The sequence below is a fragment of the Pleurodeles waltl genome, chromosome 12 (assembly GCF_031143425.1).
Source record: "Pleurodeles waltl isolate 20211129_DDA chromosome 12, aPleWal1.hap1.20221129, whole genome shotgun sequence".
Classification (NCBI taxonomy): Eukaryota; Metazoa; Chordata; class Amphibia; order Caudata; family Salamandridae; genus Pleurodeles; species Pleurodeles waltl.
Window position 1 is genome coordinate 45,357,221 of NC_090451.1, and position 21,725 is coordinate 45,378,945.

Sequence of the window (21,725 nt, forward strand, 5' to 3'; positions counted from 1 at the left end):
GAGTCGCGGTCAGGGGAAACCTCGGGATTCCCTCTGCAGGCGGCGCTGTGGGGGCTCAGGTTTTGGTACTCACAGTATCAGAGTAGTCCTGGGGTCCCTCCTGAGGTGTTGGATCGCCACCAGCCGAGTCGGGGTCGCCGGGTGCAGTGTTGCAAGTCTCACGCTTCTAGCGGGGAGCTTGCAGGGTTCTTTAAAGTTGCTGGAAACAAAGTTGCAGCTTTTCTTGGAGCAGGTCCGCTGTCCTCGGGAGTTTCTTGTCTTTTCGAAGCAGGGGCAGTCCTCAGAGGATGTCGAGGTCGCTGGTCCCTTTGGAAGGCGTCGCTGGAGCAGGATCTTTGGAAGGCAGGAGACAGGCCGGTGAGTTTCTGGAGCCAAGGCAGTTGTCGTCTTCTGGTCTTCCGCTGCAGGGGTTTTCAGCTGGGCAGTCCTTCTTCTTGTAGTTGCAGGAATCTAATTTTCTATGGTTCAGGGTAGCCCTTAAATACTAAATTTAAGGGCGTGTTTAGGTCTGGGGGGTGAGTAGCCAATGGCTACTAGCCCTGAGGGTGGGTACACCCTCTTTGTGCCTCCTCCCAAGGGGAGGGGGTCACAATCCTAACCCTATTGGGGGAATCCTCCATCTGCAAGATGGAGGATTTCTAAAAGTTAGTCACTTCAGCTCAGGACACCTTAGGGGCTGTCCTGACTGGCCAGTGACTCCTCCTTGTTTTTCTCATTATTTTCTCCGGCCTTGCCGCCAAAAGTGGGGCCTGGCCGGAGGGGGCGGGCAACTCCACTAGCTGGAGTGTCCTGCTGGGTTGGCACAAAGGAGGTGAGCCTTTGAGGCTCACCGCCAGGTGAGACAATTCCTGCCTGGGGGAGGTGTTAGCATCTCCACCCAGTGCAGGCTTTGTTACTGGCCTCAGAGTGACAAAGGCACTCTCCCCATGGGGCCAGCAACATGTCTCGGTTTGTGGCAGGCTGCTAAAACTAGTCAGCCTACACAGATAGTCGGTTAAGTTTCAGGAGGCACCTCTAAGGTGCCCTCTGGGGTGTATTTTACAATAAAATGTACACTGGCATCAGTGTGCATTTATTGTGCTGAGAAGTTTGATACCAAACTTCCCAGTTTTCAGTGTAGCCATTATGGTGCTGTGGAGTTCGTGTTTGACAGACTCCCAGACCATATACTCTTATGGCTACCCTGCACTTACAATGTCTAAGGTTTTGTTTAGACACTGTAGGGGTACCATGCTCATGCACTGGTACCCTCACCTATGGTATAGTGCACCCTGCCTTAGGGCTGTAAGGCCTGCTAGAGGGGTGTCTTACCTATACTGCATAGGCAGTGAGAGGCTGGCATGGCACCCTGAGGGGAGTGCCATGTCGACTTACTCGTTTTGTCCTCACTAGCACACACAAGCTGGCAAGCAGAGTGTCTGTGTTGAGTGAGAGGTCTCCAGGGTGGCATAAGACATGCTGCAGCCCTTAGAGACCTTCCTTGGCATCAGGGCCCTTGGTACTAGAAGTACCAGTTACAAGGGACTTATCTGGATGCCAGGGTCTGTCAATTGTGGATACAAAAGTACAGGTTAGGGAAAGAACACTGGTGCTGGGGCCTGGTTAGCAGGCCTTAGCACACTTTCAATTGTAAACATAGCATCAGCAAAGGCAAAAAGTCAGGGGGCAACCATGCCAAGGAGGCATTTCCTTACATCAAACCATTGTTGTGCAAGCGGTTGTTGGTGAACTCTGTCTTAAAAAATTACTTTCAACTACGCCATGTGTTGTGCTTATAGCGTTTCCATCTCCGCACCATTCAAAGCTGCTAGGCCTGGTACATTTTTATTATTGCATCTTGCAGTGATGATGTTGGGCTATATGTACAGACACATCAATTTCAGTGTTACTTAAAGCACTGAATGAGAAGGACTATCCTTCCCAGTGACATAGGCGGTATGCATGTAGAGCGTATTGTTTTACTTTCTTTTTGTAGACATGGGCTTGTGTGTTCCCGTATACTCTGTGTTCACTGATTGAAAAAGCAGGACTGGCTTAACATCTCCCTCATGACTGGGGGACCAGCTTCCATCTATATTCAGTGAAATGTGGTGCAGTTTCCAGTGTCTGGTATCAAATCATGCCCACACCTTGGCCAAACGCTTGTGTATTGGTGGTACCTCTAGCCCTGTCAGGAACATCCATGGCATTTTGTTGCCCTCCACTGAAAAAGTGCTGGGTCCAGGAGATTGGTGGTCATTTTTGCAATATTCAGCAAATAGATACAATTATTTTGCCATCCTTAGGCTTGAATTACTCACTCACTTTGGGATTCCCAATGTCTCACCACTTTCAAAAGATCACTGCTGCCAATGAATAAGAGCTGTTGGTATTTGGATTATGTTCCCTGGCATCCATTCAATGTCTGTACTGTTTCCAAAAGAGCCACGGGGACAGGAATAGATCTGGCTAAGAGTGATATTGTGGGAATCTAGAAAGTGTGCCTACTTGGGTGTGAGTGGCCAGCTAATCATAAAGATTGGAGGTTTTTCTGCTTCCACTTAAGCTTTTTCATAGATCCATCAAGATTCTAAGTGGAGTTCAGAATCAAAGACAACCTCACTGCCATCCCCACTTAACGTTAAGAGTGTTGCCATCAAGAATGACTTCAAAGACATCTATAATGTTAGTTTATGCAAGCAAGCCGTTTGGCCTTCATTTTATTCCTGTTGAGGCACCTGTAGATCTGCATTCTATCAAAATCTTTGCCTTTAAGAAACCACTATTTCAAGGTCTTTGGCATCAAGGGTCAGGTCTCTCCCCATAACTGCCAGTGTTCATGAGGATCTAATAACCTTTACTGCCACCTCAGCCCAGGCAATTCAGACAAGAATAAAGGAACCTACGTGGAAATTAAAACCTGCTCCATCCACTCATGGTGCTCTGAGGAAGAGAGGACAACTGTTAAGAGAACAAGCCAAATAAGAAGTTAAATTCAGTCCGTTTATAGGCACTCTATTACAACTTTGAAGAGCATACCCTGAGTCTGCTCACTTAATTCCTTGCAGAGCTACAAACTCCCATAGCGCTTTCGTTTGGGATAGTGTTTCCTAATTATGTCATTATTACTTTTCACAAAGTAATGACTGGAGAGGTACAAAGCTTAAGTATTCTCTTTTCCCAGCTCTGAAGGCTAGAGTGACACTATTTTTTAAAGCCCTGCTGCCTTGGGGTCCTTTAAAGCCTGTTATGCCTTGAGTTTCAGGTTCATTAGAAACCACAATGGAATAGGTTTGATTTTGGCATCCACAGTGGTTTTGTCATTCTGGTTCAGTTTTTTTAATGATCTTTCAATCATTTTTTTCTCCTAACTCTATCTCTAGTTCCATAAAAGCCTTGCAGCACACACACCAGGGTGCCTACTTCAGTAGTCTTCTCTGGATGTTAGACTGATAAGAGTTTACTACAATTGCATAGTTAACCAGAAAAGCATGACGACTGTCCTCCAGCTTGTCTTTTGGATTCACCCTTATCTCCTTCAGATATTCCATGTAGCTTACACATGCAGTCAATTTCGTTGTGGTTTATTTTCTTTTATTTTTATATATTTTGTTTGACTTTCTGTCCAGAAATGTGTATTAAAGCAGATGACTTTGAGTTGGACCTTTCCTGCTATGGGTCAAAATAATGAAATCCTCATTAGTAGGTGCTGAAGATAATGTTAAAAGAATCTGACCACTGAATAACTCTCCTTGTCACTAGTGAAAATCTTTGAGCAAGTTATATATGGTGTTGGCAGCACTGGTTAACCTTTTTCTCTCAACTTTAAATGAAAAGCCTTTCCCCTTCCAAAAAAACAAAACTGTGAATTTAAGAAACCGTAAAAAGAATGAACGTAATACTCTCTTTCTCTTGCAGCATCAAGAGCAACACTCCGAGGGTAGGTCGAGCACCACAAATGAACCCCACCTGATCTTTGTGTACGAAGATAAGCAAATTTTGGAAGATGCAGCTGCACTTATCACCTACTATGTGAAACGGCAGCCAGCTATTCAGAAAGAGGACAAAGACACTATTTGGCAAATAATCCACCACTTTCTTCCTGAACTCTTTTTCTCCTGCCCATCTCAATTTGGGGCATCTGATGAGTCTGCTGATGAAGAGCGGGAAACAACTTTAGAGCCTAGTAGTGAGGTGGCCGACCACCGCAGGAAACCTGGTACTCCATCGCAGGTCAGCCCAAAATCTGAGCCAAAGGAAGCCTGTCCGGCACCAGCTGAGCCCTCCCCTGTACCAACTGAGGCACGCCCTACGCCGACAGAGGCACGCACATCAATGGAAGATGTGTATAGCCTCTTCTTTGCCAATAACAACTGGTATTTCTTTCTACGCCTGCACCAGACTTTGTGTGCACGCCTGTTGAAAATTTACCGCCAGGCACAGAAGCAGCTGTTGGAATACCGAGCCGAAAAAGAACGAGAGAGAATTCTGTGTGATGGGCGGAAAGAAAAATCCACAGACCCAGCTATGGAGCTCAGACTAAAGCAACCTAGTAAGCAACTCATTGCATGTTCAGTCCTTTCACATGTCTAATGCAATCTTTGTCAACTTCCTTTTATATTTAATTTTATATATGTTTAAATTGTTTCCTTTGTGCCATATGAGGCACAAGGACTGTTTAATGCGGTGCTTCATTGTTTCCCAATAATAGAGCACTCATCTCAGGTCATCATGTTTCTGCAGAAGCTGAACATTTATCCAATGTATGCTTTTTGTGACATTATGTAAGTGTAGGAAGCTGACCCTTTATGTGGTATGTGAATATCGTGTAAAGGGCCCAGTGAGTGGACAGGGCTTGCTATGCAATCTCAAAGTGCTCTCTTTAGGGTAGTGTGGTCGAGCAGCCTTAGGCTTAAAACAGAGGAGTGGAAGACTTCTACAATTACACACAATAATCAATAAATGAGATCCACGACTCAAGAAGAAGATCCACGCAGATTTTTTTTTTTTTTTTTAAAGCAAGTATCTTTAAATATGTTTAGGCATCAGAGAAAAATAATTCAAGTAAGTACATTTTTAAATAGGAATTCATTTCACTTTAAAAAGTGGACAGGGTACAATTTCTGAGTTCTTAAATTTTATCCTACGAGAAGAAAAACAAGTTCTGAAAATAGGTAGAGTACAGCGACTTGCAGGACCAATGTCCTGGGATTAAGGTGAGTAGTGGGCAGGGTCTAAGGCAGCACCCACAGTACACCCTCAGCGGCACAGGTGCAGCCGGGTGCAGAGTGCAAAACATCGTCGGGTGCCCAATGTGTGAAGGATCCGTCACTGCAAAAAAAAAAGTGCAGTCTCTTGCCATGGGGCCAGTCGGGCTGAACCAACAGTGGGACTCAGGCCTCACAATGCTCGGGCACAGATAGACATCTATGGTCCTCTTCTCCATGGCTTGGGGGCAACAGGTGCAGAGGTGTCTTCGGTGATGGGTTTTTCTGACTGGAGCAATCAGGGTAGAGGGGGGCTATGTGCAGAGGCTGCGGGCATTGTCAAGGAGTCCAGGATGAATGATACCGCGATGGACTCGAACTCTGGACGGCTGGGAAACCTTGTTGATACTGGTGGTCCACTTTAGCTTGGGTTGGAGAGGGTGGGTGCAGAGGTGACTTCAGGTGTTGGTGGTTGCGAAGGCTTCAGAGTCCCTTCTTTTGGAGTTTGCTGGAGGACTGGTGCGCTGTTCACAGGAGGTCTTGAGTCTTTTTTGAAGGCAGGCAGTCCTTCCAGCTTTTTGAATTCACAACTGCAGGACAAGTCGACTTAGGTGCAGATTTCGACGAGGGATGCACACAGGCTGGCAGGGTTGATACCATGCTTCTTTTCTCCTCTCCTGCTTTTGTGGCTATTCTGTGTCCTTGGTCTTCTTAGGTTGTCAGGATCTGCTTTTCTGGTGCCAAAGGCTGAATTTACAGGTGTTAGGGTTGTGTAGGGTAGTAGCCAATGGGCTGCAGACCCTAGGGGTCACTATGCCCCCTATATGGCCACTTCCTGTGGGCATTTCCCTCACCCAGAATTCCTAGGTATGCTATCTCAATGATGACTACCTCTGAAAAACCGTGTCCACCTCACATTAGCCCACCCTAGGGGTGGTACTAGCCTGAAGGGGTGGCACACCTACCTGACTAGCTAATTTTCCCACCTACCCAGGTGCCAAATGGGCTCTAGATAGGTGAGGGCTGACTTCCTATCCTGTGAGGAGAGCCAGATTAACATTTCATAGGTGGCAGCCCTTTGAGGCTTGCTGCCTTAGGAAGGCTAATCAGCAGGTCATCCTGTGGGAGGGGATATTGCACCCTTTTCCCAGACAGGCTTTTGTTCTGGGCCTCCTGAGAGCAGAAGGCTCTAGGGGTCCAGAATGGTGTCTCTGGGGCAGGCTGGTAGAAACCAGTCCAGGAGCACACTAGGGGCTGGTAGGGCTTCAGGGGGCACTTCTAAGGTGCCCTCAGGGTGCATGTATTGGTTAATCCAACATTAGCATCAGTGTGGGTTCACCAAACATCCCTATCTTCAGTGAAGCCATCATGTAGCTTGGGAACTTGTATTGACCAGTGTAGGAAAATGCCACTGTTGGCATGGGTCATCCCCCACTTTTTGCCTAGTGTTGATGCCAGCTTTGATTGGAAGTGTGCTGGGCCCTAGCACACCAGGCCCCAGCACCAGTGTACTTTCCCTAAAACTGTACCTTTGTTTCCACAATTGCCATAGCCTTGGCACACAGTTAAGTCCCTTGTAAAAGGTACCACTGGTATCAAGGGCTCTGTGGCCAGGGAAGGTCCCTAAGGGCTGAAGCATGTATTATGCCACCCTCAGGGACCCCTCACTCAGTACATGCACACTGTTTTGCAGCTTGTGTGTGCTAGTGGGGAGAAAATACAAAGTCGACATGGCACTCCCCTCATAGTGCCATGCTCACAAACCACTGCCTGTGGCATAGGTAAGTCACCCCGCTAGCAGGCCATACAGCCCTAAGGCAGGGTGCACTATACCACAGTTGAGGGCATAGCTGCATGAGCACTATGCCCCTACAGTGTCTAAGTCAGTTGGTAGATATTGTAAGTGCAGGGTAGCCATACTGAGTATATGGTCTGGGAGTTAGTCATTACAAACACGACAGCAATATAATGGCTGCACTGAATACTGGGAAGTTTGGTATCAAACTTCTCAGCACAATAAACCCACACTGATGCCATTGTGGGATTTGTTGAAAAATGCACACACAGAGCATCTTAGAGATGCCCCCTATATGTTAGTCCAACTGCTAGTGCAAGGCTGACCAGTCTGTGCCAACCTGCTACTTCCAGACGAGTTTCTGACCACATTTGGTGAGTGCCTTTGTGCACTCTGTGGTCAGAAACAAAGCCTGTCCTGGATGGAGGTGCTTCACACCTTCTCCTGCAGGAACTGTAACACTTGGCGGTGAGCCTCAAATGCTCAGTCAGGCCTGGTGTTGCAATGCCCCCAGGGCACTCCAGCTAGTGGAGATGCCCACCCCTCCGGACGAACCCTCACTTTTGGCGGCAAGTCCGGAGGGATAATGAGAAAAACAAGGAGTCACCCCTCCAGCCAGGTCCACCCCTAAAGTGGCCAGAGCTGAAGTGACCCCCTCCTTGAGAAATCCTCCATCTTGCTTTGGAGGATTAGGACCAATAGGGATAGGGATGTGCCCCCCTCATCAGAGGGAGTGAACACAAGGAAGGTGTAGCCACCCTCAGGGACTGTAGCCATTGGTACTGCCCGCTGACTCTAACACACCCCTAAATTTAGTGTTTAGGGAAGACCCTGAATCCAGCTCTTCAGATTTCCTGAGGACCTCAAGAAAGAAGGCTTTCTGACCTGAAAACCCTGCCGAGAAGAGAAGGAGACACCAACTGACTAGGCCCCAGCCTTACCGGCCTGTCTTCTGCTTCGAAAAGCTGCAAGAAAAGAAGCAACACATTCTGCAGGACCAGCGACCCCTGAAAAGCCTCCAGGGGGCTGCCTGCCTCCACCGAGTACTAAGAAACTCCTGTGGACAGCGGACCTGCCCAAAGAAAAGACCAAGAAACCAACTTTAAAGGGACTCTCGCCTCACTCCAGAAGCGTGATTCCAACTACTCATCACCCGACGCCCCCGGATCGTGTCCAGAGAGGACCCCCAGGGAACTCCGACGACGTGTCCACCCTGGGCTGACCTCTCTGCACTCCTACGACAACGCCTGCAGAGAGAATCCAGAGGACCCTCCTGACCGTGACTGCCCGGGACGAAGCTAACTGACGCCTGGAGAAGCACTGCACCCGCAGCCCCCAGGCTCGTGAGAAACCAACCACTGGTGCAGCGGTCCTCACCCTTGCCCAGTCGGTGGCTTGCCCGAGAGGCCCCTCTGTGCCCTGCCTGCAGCACCTAGGTGGCCCCTGGATCCCTCCATAGAGTTCTATTGAGAACCCAACACCCTGTTGGCACACTGCACCCGGCTGCCCCAGTGTCGCTGAGGGTGTGGTTTTTGTGCCTACTTGGGGCCCCTTCAGTACTCCTCCAAACTCCCCTGGTCTGCCCTCTGACAACGCGGGAACTTACTTGCAAGCAGACTTGAACCCGAGTACCCCCTGTCTCCATAGGCGCTTATGTTATTTTGGCTCCTGTTTGCCCTCTGCACCTGACTGGCCCGGTGTTGCTGGTGCTGGGTGTTTGGGGTTGCCTTGAACCCCCAACGGTGGGCTACCTATACCCCGGAGACTGAACCTGTAAGTGTGGTACTTACCTCAGAAACTGTACTTTACTTACCCCCCCCCCCCCAGTACTGTTGAAAATTGCAATGTCCACTTTTAAAATAGCTTTTTGCCATTTTAAAGAAAACTGTGTACAATATTGAATCTATTCAAAGTCCCAAGTATTACTATGCAAAGTACCTTTCATTTAATGTACTTACCTGCTAAATGAATCTTGTGGTTCTAAAAATAAATTAACAAAATAATATTTTTCTATATAAAAACCTATTGGCCTGGAGTTAAGTCATTGAGTGTGTGTTTTCACTTATTGGTTGTGTGTGTGTACAGCAAATGCCTAACACTACCCTCTGATAAGCCTAACTGCTTGACCACACTACCACAGATAGAGCATTAGTATAATCTGTTATTGCCTCTGTCAAGCCTCTTGGGGAACCCCTGGACTCTGTGGACACTTCGCCTCATTTTGTTATAGTATATGCAGAGCCAGATTCCTACAACCACTGTCAAGCACATGCATTAAAAATGGCTTCCCTGGTCACTTGGTATGTTTGAGTATTAACAAAGACATCGCAGGGGCATATCGGCTCGTGCAAATATGCACTCATATTTAATATAATGCATCATGAATTAGGGCTGGAAGGCCTGCTAGAAGGATGACTTACATATATTGTATGCAGTGTTAGGGGACATGGCACACTAACAGTGTGCCATGTCATGTTTTCACCTTTGTCTGCACCAAGACACGCAGCTTGCAATGGCAGCCTGTCATGTGCTTGGTGAGGAGTCCCTTAGGGTGGCACAATTCGTGATGCTGCCCTTACGGACCCTCTTAGTACCCCAGGGCCTAGGTGCCGTTTTGGGAAAGAGATCTGGCACTAGGGACCTGGTTAGCAGGAGCCAGTGCACTTTCAGTCGAAATCACATCAGATACCAGGCAAAAACTGGGGGGGAGTAACCATTTCAGAAAGAGGCACTTTCCTACAGTACAACACTGCTTTTTTAAATCGAAATGAAATTAGTATGCACCATGATTCCTTACCTAGATTTAAGACCACGTGAGCCCTACAATTTCTTTTATGCCTTTCATTATGTTTTACTTCTAGAAAGGCAAGTTTACCAATTAAAAACCACCTTAATAAGTATGATTGTTCTATTTTAATAACTGAATGATTACGCGTAAAATGCTGCAGCATGTTGCAACTTAATATCAAAGTTGCCTATCAGTCTTACACCACCTTCATTGTATCCGAGTTCTTGAATGCAAACTGTATATTATTTGACCTCAGAGAATCTAAGAAATCACTCTTTTCATACCCAGTGATGACAGTCTTAAAATTGTATGTGCAGGTGCCATGTTAATTTTCACTGTCATGCTGCCACAAAGGACTTCTGGAAAGTAAGTTATTTCTCAATGCTTAAACCTAATATTGCGGAGCAACTTTTTCACAAAATGTCCTTCTGGTATTGAATCAAGTTACCTTTAACCACAGTTCTGCAGCAATAGCATCTTATACGTGCGTAGTTCAGTACCTGTTGTTGAGCTTAGGGTCCGTTGGTTACTTTAAATTAGCAGTTTAATGTTAGAAAAGCCTCAAAAGGCCTGAAATAGTCTTTTTCAATTAGGTTATTGTACTACAGAAGTGACAAACTCCTACCAATGAGGTGATTGCATAGGCCCCAAGAGGCCGCCTTACCTCAGGCTGTAGCACAAATGTGAAAAGATACTGTCTAGTGCATGAGCCTCACTGGGCAGAAAGGAGGGTTGCATGTGAATCTATGTAAGATACTAATGCTGGAGAACTGTAGTTCAGGGCAAGCAACATCTCCAACATTGGATCTTTCATTGTTTTCAAAGAATAACATGCTTGTATTAGAGTAGCAAGCAGTACCTGCCTCAGGAACGCAGTTGTCATATCACCTGCTACTGAAAATAAATTGAAACAGTTGTCTACAGTGCTGTTTTCAGGAATGAGTGCCTGTCCTTTTCATGTAGTAAACATATGTGGGTAACCTATAAGCGCATCCTAACATATATCTGGCAGAAGTATTTCCACATGAGGGACAGACTCGCCAGTGTTCCAGGGGCAGCTCCTCTATTTGGCTGCTCCCTCCAATTCTTGTGCTGCTTTCATGCTGGTTAGGCGGCCCCCACACTGTAGTAGAACTGTGCCACTTCAGTGGACTCAACCAAGAAGGGAGTTCCTAGAAATTATTTGAAACAGGACAATGCAGGGGTCCAGATATTCTATAAAATATCTAAGGGTATACTCAAAAGTGTCTTTTTATTTAGAGGTACCCTTGATATGATTAAAAACTCGAGATAAATCCGGTTTTATCTGACAGTGATGAGTCAGACAGCATTATATATTGCCAACATGTTTCGACTGAGGTAAGTGGCCTAAACTGGTCCACTGTCTTCTTCAGGGCTACAAACTCCCTGCCTAACAGATGTACTTAAATCATGCAAGAAAGATGAGGCAGCCAAAATGTACTTACCTGTAACTCTTGTTCTCCAGTATTGGTATCTTTCATAGATTCACATGCTTGAATTATCCCTGTCACTATGGTGGGAGTCCCACTGTACATTCTAAAGCAGTGAAAGTGGTAAACATAGCTTACAATAGCAAAATACATTGACTTTAATAGCTTATCTACATCATTTATAAAGAACCAAACTCCAGCTAATCAGGCAATGGTACTTGTAGAAGACTCCCAGAAGAGGCATATTTACTCAGATTTTCTACTGCATGTTGTGTGAGAGGGAGCTGAAGAACTGAGCAGAGCTCAGGGAGACTTTTACTCCGATTTGGTATACCCAAATTGCTTCTAATGTGTCAACATGTCGGAACCTGAAGAAAGGACTCTTCAGATGTTGTGGGACCTGTGGTAAGAAAAGGCTGCATTCAGAAGATCCTCGTAATGACTACATATATTGCCTTCATCCTGCCCACAAGGTAAAAGACTGCAAAATGTAAAGAACATTTTCTTCTTAAACTTTCAACAATGGAGAGGGAATGTAGGAAGATGGCTCTCTATATAATGCACTAAAATGAAGTACACTGTGCAGAGGGTCCAATGGTTCCCCAAAGCCTTGCAGAGGCAGGCTAAAAATAGGTCTAGTGCTTTTTTTTGTGGTAGTTAAGCATTTGTTGTAGAGGCAGTAAATGAGGCACACACTCCAAGAATAAATCTGAGACCAATTTAGAAAAATAACAGTTGCTTTAATATATTGTTTAAACCAAATAACTTTGTTTTAAGGTAAGCAGTTTTTTTTATATTAAAAATAATTTGCTGTTTCAAAAATCGACAGTGTAATTATCAGAGTCTTCAATGTAAACTGGGCAGGTTGCGGTCAGGGGGATTCCTCAGTTTTAGGCAGCAGGCGTCACTGTGGATTCCAACAGGGGTGAGCCCACAATAGACTCTTGGTCAGAAGCGTGGGGGAACCTTCACTGGACTGGTGGGCCACTTGGGCCGGGTGCATCAGGTGCAGAGGTGGTTTCATGCGGCGGTTTTGCGGTTCCTCAGGCAGACGACTTCTTCCTTGGAGATGGTTTCTCAGTCCTCCCAAGGCTTTGGAGGTCGCTGGGTTGCAGAACAAGATGTCTTCAGGGTGCAAGTTCTTTGAAGGCTACAGACAGGCCAGTAGGGCTGGGGCCAAATCAGTTGTTGTCTTCAGCCTTCTCTGCTGGGAGACTTCTGTGTTGTCCAGCTCTTCTTAGGTTGACAGGAAACTGATTTTAGGGTTCAGGAGTGCCACCTAAATACTGAATTTAGGGGTGTTACAGAGAGTGCAAGGTGGTAGCCGATGGGCTACTCCCCTTTAGGGTGGATACGCCCTTCCTATGACCACTTCCTTCAGGAAGTGCATAGCCCTAACCCTATTGGCCTAATTCCTTTCATACAAGATGGAGGAATTAAAAAAAAAGTAGTGCCCACTTCAGCTCATCCACCCTAGGGGTGGGACTAGCATAAAGTGGGCACTCCTCCTAATTTACCTAATTTTCCCGCCAGTCCTACCGCCAAAAGTGGGGTCAGGAACTGGGAGTCTGCCTCCTCCACCCTGTGGAGAGGCCTGGGTTGCATTTTAGAGGCAGCAAGGCCTTCGAAGTTCCCCATACTGGAGTGTCTATCCTGCCTGGGAGAGGAGGTCACACCTCTGCCCAGAGCAGGCCTTTGTTCTGAGCCCCCAAGAGCATTGGCTCTCACCTCAGGGGGACAGAACTCAGTCTAAGGTGGCTGTACTGGTTTCAACCAGCCAGTACACACACTTGGAGTTGGTAGGTTTTCAGGGGGCACCTCTAATGTGCCCTCTGAGTGCATGTATTAATAAATCCATCACTGGATTCAGTGAGGGTTTATTAATACGAGATGTTGGATACCAAACATCCCATTTGCCAGTGAAGCCATCATGTAGCTGAGGAACTTGTAATGACCAGTGTCCAGCACATGTACTTAAACTGGCTTCACTGTGCACTTACTATGTTTGAGAATCGACAGACATAACAGGGGCATATCTGCTCATGCAGATATCTTCTCACATGTGAAATAATGCACCCTGCTGTTAGGGCTTGAAGGCCTGCTAGAGGTGTGACTTACATATATGGCATGCAGTGTAAAGGGGACAGGGCACACAGGCTCTGTGCCATGTCGTGTTTTCATTTTTAGTTCTGCACTAAGACACGCAGCCTGCAAAAGCAGCATTGTGTGCACTTAGTGAGGGGGTCCCCCCGGGTGGAACAATTCGTGCTGCAGCCCTCAGGGCCCTTCCTGTAGTACCCCATTGCCTAGGTACCAGTGGTACCATTTACTAGGGACTTAGCGTGGTAGCTAAAATTTTGCCAATTGAGAAAAACGACTGTGCGTTTTTAGGGAAAGAGGTCTGGCACTGGGGACTTGTTTAGTAGTGACCCAGTGCACTTTCAGTCGAAATTGCACCAGAAACGAGGCAGAAAGTGGGTGGGGTCGAGGACCATGTCAAAAGAGGCACTTTCCTACACAGAAGATTATTATTATGGCTACAAATGTTTAGGACAAAAACTGTTGTTGCATCTGAGACCGTGAGGGTTCTGTCACCTCAAAGGGAAAATCTTAAAAGAGGAAAGGGTTGCAAGAGTCACTGGAGGGGCATAAGAAAGCCTTTAAGAAGACACACTGTAGGAAGTTGGCTCTGTATGTGCTATTTCAAAGTAAGGAATAGCATGCACAGAGTCCAAGGGTTCCCCTTAGAGGTAAGATAGTGGCAAAAGAGATAATACTAATGCTCTATTTTGTGGTAGTGTGGTCGAGCAGTAGGCTTATCAAAGGAGTAGTGTTAAGCATTTGTTGTACATACACACAGGCAATAAATGAGGAACACACACTCAGAGACAAATCCAGCCAATAGGTTTTGTTATAGAAAAATATATTTTCTTAGTTTATTTTAAGAACCACAGGTTTAAATTCTACATGTAATATCTCATTTGAAAGGTATTGCAGGTAAGTACTTTAGGAACTTTGAATCATTACATTAGCATGTATACTTTTTACATAAAACACAATAAGCTGTTTTAAAAGTGGACACTTAGTGCAATTTTCACAGTTCCTGGGGGAGGTAAAGTATGGTTATTTTTAACAGGTAAGTAAGTCACTTACAGGTCTCAGTTTTTGGTCCAAGGTAGCCCACCGTTGGGGGTTCAGAGCAACCCCAAAGTTATCACACCAGCAGCTCAGGGCCGGTCAGGTGCAAAGGTCAAAGAGGTGCCCAAATCACATAGGCTTCAATGGAGAGAAGGGGGTGCCCCGGTTCCAGTCTGCCAGCAGGTAAGTACCCGCGTCTTCGGAGGGCAGACCAGGGGGTTTTTGTAGGGCACCGGGGGGGACACAAGTCAGCACAAAAAGTACACCCTCAGCAGCGCGGGGGCGGACGGGTGCAGTGTGCAAACACGCGTCGGGTTTTCAATGGTTTTCAATGAGAGATCAAGGGATCTCTTCAGCGTTGCAGGCAGGCAAGGGGGGGGGCTCCTCGGGGCAGCCACCACCTGGGCAAGGGAGAGGGCCTCCTGGGGGTCACTCCTGCACAGGAGTTCCGTTCCTTTGGGTGCTGGGGGCTGCGGGTGCAGGGTCTTTTCCAGCCGTCGGGAAATGGAGTTCAGGCAGTCGCGGTCAGGGGGAGCCTCGGGATTCCCTCTGCAGGCGTCGCTGTGGGGACTCAGGGGGGACAACTTTGGTTACTCACAGTCTTGGAGTCGCCGGAGGGTCCTCCCTGAGGTGTTGGTTCTCCACCAGTCGAGTCGGGGTCGCCGGGTGCAGTGTTGCAAGTCTCACGCTTCTTGCGGGGAGTTGCCGGGGTCTTTAAATCTGCTACTTGAAACAAAGTTGCAGTTCTTTTGGAGCAGGGCCGCTGTCCTCGGGAGTTTCTTGTCTTTCTCGAAGTCGGGCAGTCCTCAGAGGATTCAGAGGTCGCTGGTCCCTTGGAAAGTGTCGCTGGAGCAGGTTTCTTTGGAAGGCAGGAGACAGGCCGGTGAGTCTGGGGCCAAAGCAGTTGGTGTCTTCTGTTCTTCCTCTGCAGGGGTTTTTCAGCTCAGCAGTCTTCTTCTTCTTGTAGTTTCAGGAATCTAAAGTTTTAGGTTCAGGGGAGCCCTTAAATACTAAATTTAAGGGCGTGTTTAGGTCTGGGGGGTTAGTAGCCAATGGCTACTAGCCCTGAGGGTGAGTACACCCTCTTTGTGCCTCCTCCCAAGGGGAGGGGGTCACATCCCTAATCCTATTGGGGGAATCCTCCATCTGCAAGATGGAGGATTTCTAAAAGTTAGAGTGACTTCAGCTCAGGACACCTTAGGGGCTGTCCTGACTGGCCAGTGACTCCTCCTTGTTGTTCTCATTATTTTCTCCGGCCTTGCCGCCAAAAGTGGGGGCCGTGGCCGGAGGGGGCGGGCAACTCCACTAGCTGGAGTGTCCTGCGGTGCTGGCACAAAGGGGTGAGCCTTTGAGGCTCACCGCCAGGTGTGACAGCTCCTGCCTGGGGGAGGTGTTAGCATCTCCACCCAGTGCAGGCTTTGTTACTGGCCTCAGAGTGACAAAGGCACTCTCCCCATGGGGCCAGCAACATGTCTCTAGTGTGGCAGGCTGCTGGAACCAGTCAGCCTACACAGATAGTTGGTTAAGGTTTCAGGGGGCACCTCTAAGGTGCCCTCTGGGGTGTATTTTACAATAAAATGTACACTGGCATCAGTGTGCATTTATTGTGCTGAGAAGTTTGATACCAAACTTCCCAGTTTTCAGTGTAGCCATTATGGTGCTGTGGAGTTCGTGTAAAACAGACTCCCAGACCATATACTCTTCTGGCTACCCTGCACTTACAATGTCTAAGGTATTGCTTAGACACTGTAGGGGCACAGTGCTCATGCACTGGTGCCCTCACCTATGGTATAGTGCACCCTGCCTTAGGGCTGTAAGGCCTACTAGAGGGGTGACTTATCTATACCTGCATAGGCAGTGAGAGGCTGGCATGGCACCCTGAGGGGAGTGCCATGTCGACTTACTCGTTTTGTTCTCACCAGCACACACAAGCTGGCAAGCAGTGTGTCTGTGCTGAGTGAGGGGTCTCCAGGGTGGCATAAGACATGCTGCAGCCCTTAGAGACCTTCCTTGGCATCAGGGCCCTTGGTACCAGGGGTACCACTTACAAGGGACTTATCTGGATGCCAGGGTGTGCCAATTGTGGATACAAAAGTACAGGTTAGGGAAAGAACACTGGTGCTGGGGCCTGGTTAGCAGGCCTCAGCACACTTTCAATTCAAAACATAGCATCAGCAAAGGCAAAAAGTCAGGGGGTAACCATGCCAAGGAGGCATTTCCTTACACACACCATGAGTCTTCAAAAGGTTCCCTACATAAACAAGGGGGAGCTTCTGCTCCTAATCAAAGTGCAAATCTTCGATCCGCAGGGATTATCAGGGTAAGCAGAACCAAAACCCTTGTTTACCACAGCTGTCCATAACATGCCATGTAACAAAATACCTCTGTTCAGGCTTTAACAGAGTGTAATAACAATCCTCACTTCATTGCCATTGGACTTTAACTTATGCATTTCACAATAAATAAGTCAGACTTAGTGCCTTTGTCCTAACAGACCGGGTCTACACTCTTGAACATTAGCATGCCACCATACTTAATCCGGCCCTGCAATATTAGGCATAAGCTTTTCATGTGGCAGAAGTATAATATAAGCACTTTTTTTTTCAGTGGACGCACACAGCCTGTGCCCAATCTAACACCGCAGTCAACATGTGGGCGTAGCTAAATCACCTCTCTGTGCAGTGCTTCTTAAGGCTCTTCTATTAATCACATGGGCTAGTTTCAGAACTGAAAAAGGGAACCGCTAAGGCTTTCGTAGGCAAACTTCCACTTGCAGACATGCAAAGCTGTATCATGATCCACACAGCGCACTCTCACTCAACAATACTATGTGGACATTAATGCCCAAAAGAGTTTGAAGTCGGGCAAACTGTACAAAAAGCTTGTTTCAGTTCTACTCCTCCTTGCAAGCCACCACATTAGGGCCCATGCAGTGCAGCTGATCTACGGCAGAACATGCTGAAAAGGGAAAACATTACTTACTGTAGAAATCAGTTTGCACTTTACAGTGGTGTAGATTCACAAGTGCCCTCCCACCTCCCCGAATGAAAGCTCACGCTATTATGTTTTAACAACTGTTAATTTTAATTACATGTTTACTTTCCAGTACTCAAGGGCATACTTGTACACATGGTTTTGCTGCTTTGCATCTTTACACCTACTTACTCTCACCCTTGTGGGGAAAAACACTAACGGTGGTGTCTATGTCCGGGTGCATTGTGTGTTCAAGAGACCTATCACTAGTCACCTCAAAACGGAAACCTGTGCTTCAAACAAAACTTGCAAGGCCTGTACTAAATAACAGGACGGTGGAAAGCATGTGTCCCTACAGAGCTGCAAACCGACAGTTACAGGTAAGTAATATTTTCTATATCATCACAGTAGGTTTGAGATCCACACTACTTCTTGCTTATTGCTGTTTGACCGATTCTGCTAAAATACTGTCCATGTACAATATTACACTTTACTATTCCTATGTTTTTACATCCTATTTGTCTGTTGCTTGCAGGTGAAGTGGAGTTGGAAGAGTATTATCCTGCATTTCTCGACTTGGTTAGAAATTTATTGGTTGGAAACATTGAACCGTCGCAATATGAAGACAGCTTGCGGGAGATGTTCACAATCCATGCGTACATTGGCTTCACTGCAGACAAGCTCATCCAAAACATCACTCGACAGGTGTGTACCCCTGAACATATTGTACAAGGCTGCGCGTGATTGTTTCTTGTCCAGGCTGGATCACCCAGAAACTTTGTTGCAGTAGGTAATAAGCACCAACCATGTACCTTATATGGCAGATAATTCGAGGCACAAATAGTTCCTTCATACTGTGTTCTCTTCACCACTCCTTTGCTATTGATAGTGTGAGAAACTTGTCGAAGGACGTCTTCCCGCTCGCGAGCTGGGACAAATGGCCCCTGCATGGCTTGGTAAAGCTCTGCTTCCCTTCTCTTGCCCATCGACTGCACTGATGTTTTGTTTTTCCTTTATTGCGGTTGATAACGTTTAATCACTACAGTAAATGCTCCATGCTGTATTCACTTTTGTCAACATCAGGGCTGTTCTCTGGCAGAGGAGCACACAGACATAACTCCGTTTCAATGATGGTAACTGGTGCCACAACACAAACAACGTGGTGAGTGGCGATGGAGGCAGCACGAATATAGCCAAGCAGCACCATCCCAGTGCTGAGGCTGCCTACCAGCTCCTCCTGGAGAAGGTCCAAGTGCCCTTCACTGGATTCCCTTCCTTTAGTTATATCTGGGTGTGTTGTTGTGTTTTGGTGGAGTAGTGAATGCTTGGACCCCCTTGTATGTGCTGCACAAATTGGTAGTCTCTTATGTATAAGCAGCCTATGTCCATCTTGGATGATTCCCCTACCTGAAATCTGTGGTACTGATATAAGTGCTCTTGTCATGCCCCTTAGTTCTAGTTTGGGTCTTGATTAAAACCATCCCCTCTATTTTCTCCCGATTTGGGTATCTCACCCTGACAACAATTGACTGTCGACTCAACGGGGCTGCACGATCCAGCATGCACCTATCCTTCTGTACACCCTGTCTCCGCTCCTGAAGTGTGAGGCTGCATGAGTGCCTCTAAATCCCCCAATCTCCCATTGCATTCTGGTTTATTATTCTCTAGTTTGCTGCAATAAATTAACGTTGCTTCTTTTTGGGGCTGTCAAGGCTAGAGCATTTTGAGTTATTACAAAGTGACTGCAACAAAATGGCAACGATGTTCATTCCAGAAGACAAAAAATGTTAACTTGTTCTGTTCGATTCCCTTCATCCTTCTAAAAAAGGGATAGTCGATGCTTGCGAATCATTGGCAGAATTCTTTAACTGACACAAGTAAGCTTTTCTAATGCTTTGAATGTACCGGCCAGTACTTGAAATTCAACAACTCCTATGCTTTGACAAGATGAGAATTACTTTGCAGATAGTTTTCATGAAGTTTGTGATCTCATGGGCGCCTTTGCTTCTGCTTCTAGAATAGAATTGTAGAAATAAATTCTCCTGCACCTTACTAAGGACAGTGAAACTGCACTGGCCTGTAGGAATGATTTGTCATTGGTCTCTTCAGCAACTTTTCCCTCTTTTCTGTAACAGCTTCACCATCTTGTGAGTGATGACATCTGCCTAAAGGTGGTAGAACTGTACCTGAGCGAAAAGAAGGCGGGAGCCGCAGGTGGGAACCTGGCTTCCCAGTGTGTCCGGGCATCAAAGGAAACCAGCTACCAGTGGAACGCCGAGCGCTGCATGTCTGATGAGAACTGCTTCAAGGTGAAAGGCACAGACCTCAATGCGGGCCGACCGCCAAACAGCAGCAGGCAGTGGCACTGACAGAAGCTTCATAAATCCGTATTTTCTGAAATGACGTTGCGCCCCAGAACACTTTTTCATATTGTTATAGCACTACTATGTCTTGGGTGTCAATACTGGCACCGTGCAAAGGCAACTGGATGTAAATGGCCCAAGTGAAACACGTTCAGTACCCTTTTTCATGGTCTAGTGTCAGAAATTTGAAGAGCTGGGTTTGCATTGGTGTAGTTTAAAATTTGATTGGGTTTTCACAGTTTTTCCGGTTTTAACCACCACGAGTTATCTGTTAGGTGAAAATATCACATAAGTTTGGAACATTCTTTTGGTTCCTTTGCTGACTCTTACTCGCCTTCCCATTTCCCTTTCATTCTTTGAATTTTCTGACACCAGCTGGGCTGGACACATCCAGAGATGGAAGGTGGGGAGTCGAGTCACTCTATTAAAGGGCTTGGTGTGACACATTGGACACATGTAGCACCATTCAGCGCTTTGACTGCGTACAAAAATTAGATAGGGGTGATTTTAATGACCGCGGTTTTGCAGAGGGAGCTCAGTATTCATCAGAATCAGTCTTAAGGTAGGAAGCCTTAAATGCAAATCCATTTAATTTTTAAACATTCCCTCTTGCTTGAGATTTTATGCTTAACAATCCCAAGCATTATCTGTAAGAGAATGAAATAGAAGAGCCTTCTAATCCATCCACAGTCCAACTTGCATGCATTGGCAGACGTGATGTGGGTTATAAGTGCCCTCTATGGGTCTCATTATTGAGGCAGGTGTGTAGGTTAATGGTTTATCACACCTGGGATGTGCTGTACCATAGATAAGGAAGCAGATGAAGTGTTTGCCTTTCAAACGCCAAATATGTCTGATGATTGAGAAGGATGTGTGGAGTACTGGTTTAATTGTCAGACCCAGAATATATTACATTGTTGTCAGAATTGTGGAGTCCTGGTTTAATTGTTGAACACTACATACTTCATAGAATAAGGGGATATGTGGAGTAGTGGTTAGATTGTTGGCTTCAGAGACAAAAACCCCAACTACAGTGCAGTATCCACACCTGGGCAACCTCGATAAATCTTGGCAAGTACCAGCTGAGGTCTTTTGGGATGCTTTACAACCAAGCAGAATGGCGTATGCGCCATTCGATTTTATTTACGGCTCTGAGTTGCCAGAAAATACTTGAAAGATTCTTTTTAGCTGGAAAGCTCAGAGGATCGGTGGGGGAGGCACAAGAGGGGAGAACAAACCTGAAGCACATGAGTGAGAGCAATTCTGAGCACGGGGAGTGGGAGGAGAGAAGCACACAGATGAGAGAGAGAGAGCATCAAGGGGGAGGAGAGAAGCACATGAATGAGGAGCAACATGGAGCAGAAGGGGGAGAGAAGCACACTAGGGACACAGCTGGAAAACACATGCACTCCATTGAGGGTGTAAGCAAAAACTTTAAAAAAAAAGTAGTTCCCTAAAAGCAAGCAGTGGAAGGATACAAGCAAAGAGACTATGCTCTAAGGAAGGGTCCTACACAAAGTAGACAAGGTAAGCCATCGAATAAGAAGTAAACAGAGGAGTGACAAAGCAAACCAGTAGTAAGTGGGTGTGCTTTAAGCTCAGTGTAAGTTCTTGGTCCGCTGACAATAGGTGTTTGGTACCCCCCTCAAGTGATAAGAAGAAGAGGCCGCGCCCTGAACGTCCTTGCCTCTTTAGCAGTTCACTGGGAATCCAAAACTTTTTCTGCATATATGTTTAATCCACTAGTTTTACTTTTACGTATTTATTAGTTTCACCCTTTACATACATAACATTTGTATCTGAATATTTTTAAATAATTTACATTATATAACTATAAGTAGTTGCGTGACTCAACTAGTTTATCACTTTTAACTTCATGCTCAGGTAGATATCAAAGGCCAGGTGAGAGCCTCACCATCTTAGCATTAAAAGTGCATCATTTGTGTTCTGTTTCTCCCACCAACACAATTTTCTTCTCGTTTTTCCCTCCCTCTTACTTTACATCACTTTCTTTTCATCAACATTTTATGG

General features: G+C 46.4%; 1 protein-coding gene across 1 annotated transcript in view; it reads left to right on the top strand.

Annotated features, from left to right (window-relative positions):
* The window catches only part of SIN3B (SIN3 transcription regulator family member B), a 127,902-nt gene that overhangs the window by 90,295 nt on the left and 15,882 nt on the right, over positions 1 to 21,725 (top strand). The window contains exons 15-17 of the mRNA XM_069216232.1: positions 3,898 to 4,531; positions 17,867 to 18,036; positions 19,467 to 19,640. Coding sequence (XP_069072333.1) covers positions 3,898 to 4,531; positions 17,867 to 18,036; positions 19,467 to 19,640 — 978 coding nt within the window. The remainder of the gene's footprint in view (positions 1 to 3,897; positions 4,532 to 17,866; positions 18,037 to 19,466; positions 19,641 to 21,725) is intronic.